This window comes from Lactuca sativa, chromosome 9 (assembly GCF_002870075.4).
Source record: "Lactuca sativa cultivar Salinas chromosome 9, Lsat_Salinas_v11, whole genome shotgun sequence".
NCBI lineage: Eukaryota > Viridiplantae > Streptophyta > Magnoliopsida > Asterales > Asteraceae > Lactuca > Lactuca sativa.
Genome location: NC_056631.2, coordinates 149,375,421 through 149,385,640, shown reverse-complemented (window position 1 = coordinate 149,385,640; position 10,220 = coordinate 149,375,421). Strand labels below are relative to the sequence as shown.

Here is a 10,220-nt window from a genome sequence, read left to right as displayed (position 1 = left end):
CGTTGAATCAGCTACGGTTTCCTGCTTGGAGCTTTTCCAAGTCACTGCTCCTCCATTCAAGGTAAAGACCCAGCCCGACTGCAAACGGTAGTTGTCCCTGTCGGTCTGAAAGCTGGCGTCACTATACCCTCGCACCTTCAAGTCATCACTCCCTCTGAGGACTAAGAACCATTCCTTCATCCTCCAAAGGTACTTAAGGATATTCTTAACCACAATCCAATGGGCTCTGCCAGGGTTCCCTTGATATCTGCTAACCATGCTCAAAGCAAAGGCTACATCAGGGCGAGTACAAGTCATAGCATACATGATTGAGCCAACTGCGGAAGTGTATGGTACTCGGCTCATTTCTGCTATTTCAGCTTCGGTACTCGGACTTTGAGTCTTACTCAACTTGGCATTACTTTGTATCGGTAATTCTCCCTTCTTCGAGTTTTCCATACTAAAACATTTTAGTACTTTCTCTAAGTAAGTGTTCTGACTAAGTCCTATTAGTCTCTTACTTCGCTCTCTCACTATCCTTATTCCCAAAATATAGGAAGCCTCTCCGAGGTCCTTTATAGCGAAGCATTTCCCGAGCCAGGACTTAACCTCCTGCAGAGTCGGGACGTCGTTTCCTATGAGTAATATGTCGTCGACATACAGAACGAGGAAGCTTACTATACTCCCACTGGCTTTGACATATACACATGATTCATCTTCGCTTCGTACAAATCCAAACTCTTTGAATTTCTCATCGAAGCAAAGATTCCATCTGCGAGACACTTGCTTAAGTCCATAAATGTACTTCTCAAGCTTACACACTCTATTCGGATGCTTCGGATCGACAAAACCCTCTGGCTGAGCCATGTAAACATCCTCGGCCAACTTTCCATTAAGGAAAGCGGTTTTGACATCCATTTGCCAAATCTCATAATCATAAAATGCGGCAATAGCTAGCATCACTCTAATAGATTTTATCTTTACAACTGGTGAGAAGGTCTCATCATAGTCAACTTCAGGAGTTTAAGTAAAGCCCTTCGCAACCAATCACGCTTTATATGTGTGTACGTTTCCATCCACGTCGGTCTTCTTCTTGAAGATCCATTTGCACCCAACGGTCTTACGTCCAGGCACATTATCAACCAAATTCCAAACTTGGTTGTCATACATGGACTGGATCTCGTTGTCCATCGCCTCTTTCCATTTTACAGACTCCGGGCCTGCCATGGCTTCCTTATAGCTATTAGGTTCATCTAGATTTATTAGTGTACCATCACTAATATACGTGTCCCCTTCGGTAGTAATATGAAAACCATAAAACTAGGGTTGAACTCTAACTCTTTCGGAACGTCTAAGAGGTAAGGACTCGTCAATTGGTTCAACCGAAGTTTCCTCCTCGGGTTGAGTGCCAGCGGTAGAGGTTCCTTCATCTATCGACTCTTGAATCTCTTCAAGCTCGATTTGCCTCCCACTGTCTCCTTGGCTTATGAGTTCTTGCTCTCGGAAAACTCCTCTCCTCGCAACAAAGACAACATTGTCCTTCGGTCTATAGAAAAGATATCCAAAGGATTTCTGCGAGTAGCCGATGAAAATACATCGCTCACTACGGGGTTCGAGCTTGTCGTGAGTAACTCGTCTTACGAAAGCCTCGCAACCCTAAACCTTAATATGTGCCAACGAGGGAGCTTTCCCTGTCCATATTTTGTGAGGTGTTTTGGCAACCTTCTTAGTAGGGGCTCGGTTAAGGATATGGGCGGCAGTCTCTAAGGCATACCCCTAAAAAGAGATAGGTAGTGAAGCACGACTCATCATAGAGCGAACCATGTCTAACAAGGTTCGATTACGCCTTTCTACCACACCATTCAACTGCGGTCTCCTAGGTGGCGTCAATTGTGAAACTATTCCACACTCCTTGAGATAATCGTGGAATTCAAGACTTAGGTACTCTCCTCCTCGATCGGATCGAAGCATCTTGATTTTCCTGCCCAACTGATTCTCCACTTCATCCTTGAATTCTTTGAACTTTTCAAATGTTTCTGACTTTTGCTTGATTAAGTAGATATACCCATATCTACTATAGTCATCGGTAAAAGTCACATAGAAGTGGTTCCCATCCTTTGTGGTTGATCTAAACGGTCCACATACATCGGTATGTATTAGGTTTAATAGACCCTCACCCCTTTCACACGTACTTGTGAAGGGTGACTTAATCATCTTTCCAAGCAAGCAAGACTCGCATGTGTCATCTTCCCTAAGGTCGAATGACTCCAACACTCCATCCTTTTGGAGTTGGGCTATGCGCTTCTTGTTGACATGTCCAAGATGACAATGCCACAAGGATGCTCTATCCATACTATTGGAAGAATCCATGCATAAAACATCATTTCCTAAGTTATCTACAATCATAACAGTTTCATAACTTCCATTACATGGTATAGCTTCAAGATATAAGACACCATTTAGATAAGCAAGAATAGAACCATTCTCATTATTAAAAGAAAATCTAAAACCTTGTTTAAACAAACCATGAAATGAAATGATGTTTCTAGCCATTTCTGGTGAATAGCAACAATTGTTCAAATCTAAAGATAAACCATTCCTAAGCACTAAAGAATACACTCCAATCTTGGTCACAGGCGACGATCTTCTGTTCCCCATGATTAGATTTATTCTTCCATGCTCCACATCCCTATTTCTTCTTAGTCCCTGCAATTCAGAACAAATATGGTAACCACAACCGGTATCAAGGACCCAAGAAATAGCATGAGATGAATCGTTAGATTTAATTGTATATATACCTGCGAAAGACGGCTTGATCTTTCTTTCCCTTATGGCTTGCAGGTAGTCTGGGCAGCTTCTCTTCCAATGCCCTATTTTATGGCAATGATGGCACTCTGCCTCCTTAGGGTTAGGACAGGGTTTAGCAGGATCAACTTTGGTCCCACTAGAAGATGAACCATCTCGGGACTTTCCCTTGCGGTGGCCCTTAGACGGAGCCTTCCTCTTCTTGCCTCTTCCTTGCCCAATGGCCAAAAAGGAGCAGCGGGTGGATTGGGAGTGGGTGCAACAGACTTGTCCTTTAGGTTGCTTTCAGCAACCCTTAGGAGACCTTGGAGCTTGCTTAGGGTGACCTCTTCCTTGTTCATGTGGTAGGTCATCCTAAATTGATTGTAACACGGAGGCAAAGAGTGAAGCACCATGTCGATCGCCAAGTCTTCCCCAAAGTCAACATTCAACTTGCGAAGACAATCGACATACCTTTGCATCTTTTGTAGGTGCACGGTAAGAGATTCTCCATGACCCATTTTAGCGGAAATCATGTTAGTGAAAATCTCGTAACGCTCTTGCCTCGTGTTCTGGTGGTATCTCTCCAACAAGTCTTGGTGCATTTCATACGAATACATGTCCTCATAGGACTTTTGGAATTCAGCATTCATGGTGGCTATCATGATGCAATGTACCTTCGTTGCATCACGCTCGTGAGTTTCAAAAGCGGTCATTTCATCCGGAGTAGCGATTTCAGGGTTGATTTTATCGAGCTTCTTATCGAGGACATACTCCTTGTCCTCATAGCGAGCAATTGTGCGAATGTATCTTATCAATTCGCTAAAGTTCGTCCCATCGAAAGTGACCTTTTGACAAAGGCTCATCAATGTGAATGAACTAGCAGCAGCGTTGTTTGCGTCCGACATCTACAAATAGAAAGGACAAAGATAGATTAGAATATGAATACCTAATTATCACCCAATAAGAAAATTAGGGCTAGGATCCAACAACAATATTTACATATTGGAAAAGGGATGTCGTAATCTAACATGCAAACAATTTGAAGGTAAGTGAATGACGATTCACTAATTCTCCACTACAAAACATAACTATAAGTTATAAATGTATTGAGAATTCCTAGGTTTAGATGAGATTCATTGAAACTTTTCAATGGCATGTTTCAATCTCGATATGCCCCTCTTGTTTGTGACTGGGATACCGAGGATCACAAAGTGGGTGTGAATTACCATGCAAATTTACATGGTGCCTTCATTGTAACGATCACCTATTCGATGTGCCGGTAAACCACACACGCTCCATCGAACTATGATAAACAATGAATACCCATTTGCCACCTTTGCTTAGAACCAATTAGTGTGCCGGTAAACCACACACGCTCCACTAACTTCTTAGCAAGGGTGCAAAGTGTAATTTCATGAGATTGCATCAATTCACTTTTCCTAAAGTAACTAAGATTGGGAAATTTTGGAAAACATGTAGCTACTTTGTATTTCATATTATACTTTTAATGAAGATATGAGGTTGCAATCCTACCCGTTCGACTAACGACCCTCCACCGATAAAGCAAGCGGTGGGTGTGAGTGTACACCCATCAAGCACCATTTTATAGGCAGCAACCTTATACCCACCTTATAGACTGGCTTCGTGAATGAGGCGTACTAACGGTAAGACTAGCATTTTAATTATACATGTATATATATATATATATATATATATATATATATATATATATATATATATATATATATATATATTAATCTTGTAATATTATATTAGTATAGGGTTGGATTTTAAACTTGTAAAATTCTAGGGTTTGAAATTTAAATTGTCTAAATTAAACTTTTAATCACAAAACATAAATTTCAAAACTTGATGGCAAGTTTTAAACTTTTAAAACATAGAGGATCAAATAACAAATAATCTTAATTAACAATTAATTCCATAATTATCCATATTTGATTTATTTAATGATTTCTTGCAAAACAATTTACCAATTTAATTAAATTAATTAATAAATTATCACGTAAGGAAACAAATATTTAATTAATTGATAAATATCTTCAATTAGGTCAAGAATATAGTCATATATATCATAAAATCGGATTTATATTGATCTAATATGATTAAGGCAGGTATCTCAAAGATAAACAGCAAGAAATCCCGAAGTTTCCTCCTTCTGACGCTCGAACTCACCGAGTACCCAGATGGACTCGCCGAGTTGAGCCTACTCGCCGAGTTCATCAGCCAGAGGACAAAAAAAACGATTTTTTCAGCAACAAACAAGCAATCAAAGTATGAATTCAATAGAAACTAATCTAGGCTCTGATACCACTAATGGGTTTTAGCCATATGAACATTCCTATGTGCACATGTAACCCTAATGCTTGGATCTAGGTTTCTCTAATTGAACATACATTGAATCCAAGACTTCTAATGGCTAATAGACTATAATAACAATATGAAATCAGATATTAGAAGTTTACCTTGAATCACTTGCTTGATCTTGTTGTCCTTGAGGCTTTAGAGTCACAATTGTCATTCCTCTAATGGCTTACAAACACCAACTAGCAAGAAGATGATTTAGGAGAAAGGAGAGGGGAGGAAGAATTCAGCCAGGGTTTCCTTAGAGACAAGTGTGTCGACTTCCCTCAACCCCTAGGGTCTATTTATACTAGTAAGGCTCCTAGGGTTTCACCCTTAAACCCTAATTGGATAACTTAAGCCCTAAGCAATCCAAATCCTTTCCATGATAAGCCTTGGACGATTTTATGGCTATCCTTAGCCCTAGAAATTGTCCACCCCTCATCCATAAAGGATATTTAGCCCAAAGTGCAACTATCAAACAACTGACAGTTTATACCCCTTTATTTAATTAATCTCTTTAAGTCACCAAATTAATTCCTAATTAATTTATGACTTATATTAATCAAATAACAATATTATTATTCCTTATATTATTCTTATAATATATTAATAATATTTTCTCTCTCATTATAAATCATCCTGTCAAGTTGCTATGGTGAAGGCAACCCAAAAGGACCATGCTCAACCGGGTCAAATACTTGCTTTATATAGTTGCATCATTAGACACTGTTCCAACAGTGTGGATCTCTATCACTGAAATAGAAAAGGAAAACAGGATTGGATGTTAGGAAAACGTCACAATAGTGGTGTTGAAGAAGCCGACGAGATTTAAATTTTCTTGTTGAAGCTTTCCCATTTGATTCAACATCCTTTACCTTCAACTCATGCAACTTTCCCATGGTAGTATAAAAATTAGAAAATGTCATTATAGTACAATCAACTATTGTTATTTACCCGATTTTGGTCACTAAACTTTTTTTTTGCGCAATATGCCATTAAACTTACAAGTTACCTTTCAATTATGGAAAATGACACTCTAACACAATCAGTTGTTGTATTTGGTCTATAAAGTATTTTATTTATGCAATTAGTCATTGAACTATTATAACATCCTGTTTTTCGGCATGTTATAATTTATGCATTTTAATTATTTATTGAAGTTATAATAATAATAATAATAATAATAATAATAATAATAATAATAATAATAAGAAGAAGAAGAAGGGTAGTGACAAAAATAAATCGGATAAATGAGCTAAAGTCAAGAATATGTGGAAGAGGGGCTAAAAGGGACCAAAATAGAAACCTAAAGTGGATGGGTTTGTTGCTGGGGGTATCTCTGCCAATTCGGCAAACCCTAGGGCCAGCTATAAACTGAATTTAACATCCATATCGATCGGGATTCGTTTTGGGGGCCACGTTTTCAATCAAGGGGAAGACTTAACCCTAGCACCCAAAAAAAGTTGTTGCTGCCGCTTCTTCTAATCATAGAGACATACAGATCGAGGTACGGGAAAGGTAAGAGGAGCCGCCGGAGGTTCATACCGGAGAAGAAGGAAGATCGACGGGTGAAGGGGGAGGGAGATGTGGTGATCACGTCTTTGCAAACCGTTCAGGTAAACACCAACATCTTCTTCTTTTCTTTCTTTCTTGGCCGAGAACACCCAAAGCAATCATCACCACAACCGCCGGTGTGCGTTTTCTGCCACCACAGACCACCGCAAGGTGGTTGTGGGTGTGTGTCAGTGTGTGTTATATATATATTTTATGCTTCCAGCCCTGTCCTCTGCAATGTAGTTGTGTGCTGTGTGTTTGTTTGATGTTTTTCCGAGAACCACAGAGAACCATCACATGCAGCTCCCTGCTCCCGGTATCCACAACCCCGTCGCCACCACCGGCCACCCATCAGGTGGCTTTGTGTGTATCTGTGTGTGTATAATGGAGTTGATTCCAGGCCATGTCTTTTTTTTTTCTTTCAAAAATTTAAGTGTATGTCTGTGTGTTATTTTGGAAACACCGCCCATCACCACCATCGGCAGTCTTATGCCGCCGGTGTTCCTCCCAACACCACCACAAACCACTATATTGTGTGGCTATGGGTTATGGGGCTTCTGATCATGTAAAGGATAAGTTTAAAGGCATAATGTAATTGTCCCCCTGTTGCTCTAAATATGAACGTGCTTTCCTTTTTGAGTATTTTGACCACCGTTGACCACCATTAACCACCACTAGACTTCCAGCAGATGGGTGAATGTGGTGGGCGAAATTTCCAACCTTTAGGTCTCAATGATAAGGCTTAATGGGTTAAGTTCATATGTTGAAACTATGAATTCAAGAGAATAATATTTCTTTTTTTTAAGCCTTTGCCTAACTAAGCTCCTAAACCATTAAGGGGTCGATTGATAGTTGTTGACCGAGTCCACATCTGCCTGAGTTTATGCTGTTTGATTATTTTTTTGTGGCGAGTGATGAAAAATGACCATATTACCCTTGTGTTGTCTCTTGTGCTGGATCAAGAAACAAACATAAACATAAGGGGCTGATTTTAAATACACACAAATATACACACATACACACCATTATCATTCATGAATATTTTTGTTGGATGTTAGTTTTAAGACTATTTTTGTCATTATGTATCAAAAAATTCAGTAAATATCTTCTTCATGCTTTCATGGATTTTCACCTCAACAGGTCCATACATTTGATTCCTATGAACTAAACTTTGATTTGTTGTTGCTTCATCTTTCACTGCATTTTTACCTTCAAAACTGATCATATATATAATGACACATGATTTATTGAAAACTAATATAAGAAATTGGTGAAACAGATTAAAAAATATAATCAATCTTTGAGTTCTACAAGAAGTTGTTATTCCCCAAATTGATTCCAAGTAATGGCAAGTCAAGAGAATGTGAAGCATATTGAGGACTGCTCTGTGTCCAAGTAACTTCTTTTTAACTTTTTCTATTGTAGAATTGTACTTTTAATCCTTTTTCATACCTAAGTCATTCAACTTTAAAAATATCTACACAATTATAGCATTCTATTTTCAGTTTTTCTTTTTCTTATTAGGACATTATATTTTGAAGAGTAACTTATTAGGACCAAGCACGCAACAAAAACAAACTTCAGGGACATTTCGAGTTAAAAAAATAAGTTAGGGATCAAACGTGCAAATTACCCCAAACCATAGGGACCATTCGTGTAATTTACTCTATTTTGAAAAATCTACCCACTTATAGCATTGAAAATTGCTTGTATTTGGATGACATTTCTATAATTAGGCTGATTTTCCAAAGTAGGATGCTATCTTAAACAAATCAATGGAAGTTTGTAAACCCTATAAAATTACTAAAGATATGTGTATAGATATGGATATTCTTTAAATAAAATAAACATCATCCCATCTTTGTCTAACATATTTATTTGATTTCTTAAATATTTCTAGAATTATTACTTTTAAAAATATGACCATTTTCTGTAATGATAATTTTGTTAAGTTTCAGTTATATAATCAGTCATTTTTTGAAAAAGAAACAAAAAAGAACTTGTTACGAAACAAGTCGTACTTCAAAAAATTTGTTGACGAATCAAAGTTTTCATTTTGTTTTATAATATGATAAAACAATTGATGCATCTATTTGTATAACGTTAGAAAAATTGCCTTCCATATATTTATGTTATTAAATGATTAATGGTTACTAAAAGATGCCATGTTTTTGGCTTATTGTTAGAAAAAGTATTTACATTTTAAAAACTTTGTCATCATTTATAAATATGCTTTCATAAAACTATAATCCCACATAATTAAGTTTTCAGTCTTTGCTCTCTTGCAATTTTTATGTCGTGTCTCATGTTACTTTCATAATTGCTCAGGAGGCCATGTTTATATAAAGGGTTACATATGTTCATATATGCAACAAATTTATGCATCAAAATGGTATTTTATACAAACAAACATCATAAAACATAAATTTGCAAGCAAATGAAACGTTGTTGCATAATTTGGTAGAAAATATTTAGCACATTATCACAATATCATCCAATAAGGAGAATAAAAAAAATAAAAAGTTTTCCATTTTGATATTTGCAGCGCATTGGGGACATGGGTGTTCTCAGTGGCTGGTGCTTTGATTGCGATACCTGTAGGAATAAAGAGGAAATCATTAGCGCCACTTGTGTTTTTTGGGACAACAGGGACGATGGTTGATATAATTATGGGAATTAGTGCTTGTGAAAGAGAACATGCTGAACGCCAACAACAGCAAAATTCACTTTCTGTTTCTGTTCCTGTTTCTGATGATGCTATCTGACGTGTCATCAAAGTTATATTGAGTTAGTTATCTATATTTTTGTAATGATCAAAAACTATGATAAATACATGATATGTAATAATTAATCCCCCTTTTTCCAAGTTCAAAAAAGATTTGACATGATTTTATGGTTATTATCCGTTGTAGATAATTTATTGTTATCCATGATAATATTGTTTCACGTGTATGATGTAATGGTGAAACAAGAACTGGATCCATTGTGTATGTTGTAGTTGTGTACTTTTCATAAATTGTCAAAAGACGCACAAAAATGTTAACAAACTGTGAAGTATTTATCATAAATTGTAACAAACTTCGAACTTTGGAACTTTGTATTTGTTTCTAACGATTAAAATCTGTACAATATGTTTGTTGAGATTAAAGGTGAGGATGATGATGAAGTTGTTGATGATACACAAACAGTAAGTTGGGCGTTTAGTAGAAATGCACCCATTGAAGCTGAAGACAATGATCAAAGTATGGAATAAAGTCTTGAATTGTGAAAGTCATCCCTTGCGTGTAAGATTCTGTTTCCACTTCATTTTGTTCATATAATGGCATAAAGTCTTGGATTGTGAAAGTCATCTCTTGCGTGACTTTGAATTTTTCTGATATACCCCATAACCACATTCTTTCTTATTCAAATTGGACATCTCTACTCACATGAATGACCCCCGTGTTTGGGTCAAGCAATCTGTAGGATTTCCGTCCATGTCTCCATTCCTTCATGAACCATGGCCTTGCTTCGGTTATCAAGTTTCTGAAGATGGC

At 37.3% G+C, this 10,220-nt stretch overlaps 1 protein-coding gene across 1 annotated transcript; it reads left to right on the top strand.

Moving 5' to 3' along the window:
* The first annotated feature begins 6,528 nt into the window (after positions 1-6,528).
* Positions 6,529-9,583, top strand: LOC111893646 (uncharacterized). The gene is made up of 3 exons (XM_023889707.3): positions 6,529-6,746; positions 7,964-8,079; positions 9,230-9,583. The coding sequence occupies exons 2-3, from the start codon at positions 8,030-8,032 to the stop codon at positions 9,447-9,449; spliced, it is 270 nt and encodes an 89-aa protein (XP_023745475.1). The 5' UTR covers positions 6,529-6,746; positions 7,964-8,029; the 3' UTR covers positions 9,450-9,583.
* The last annotated feature ends 637 nt before the right edge of the window (positions 9,584-10,220 follow it).

Excerpts from the sequence above, each read along its gene's own strand:
- LOC111893646 (XM_023889707.3), top strand. The coding sequence starts at position 8,030 with ATGGCAAGTCAAGAGAATGTGAAGCATATTGAGGACTGCTCTGTGTCC. Across the intron at positions 8,080-9,229 it reads GAGGACTGCTCTGTGTCCAA|CGCATTGGGGACATGGGTGT; the intron begins GTAACTTCTTTT and ends TGATATTTGCAG.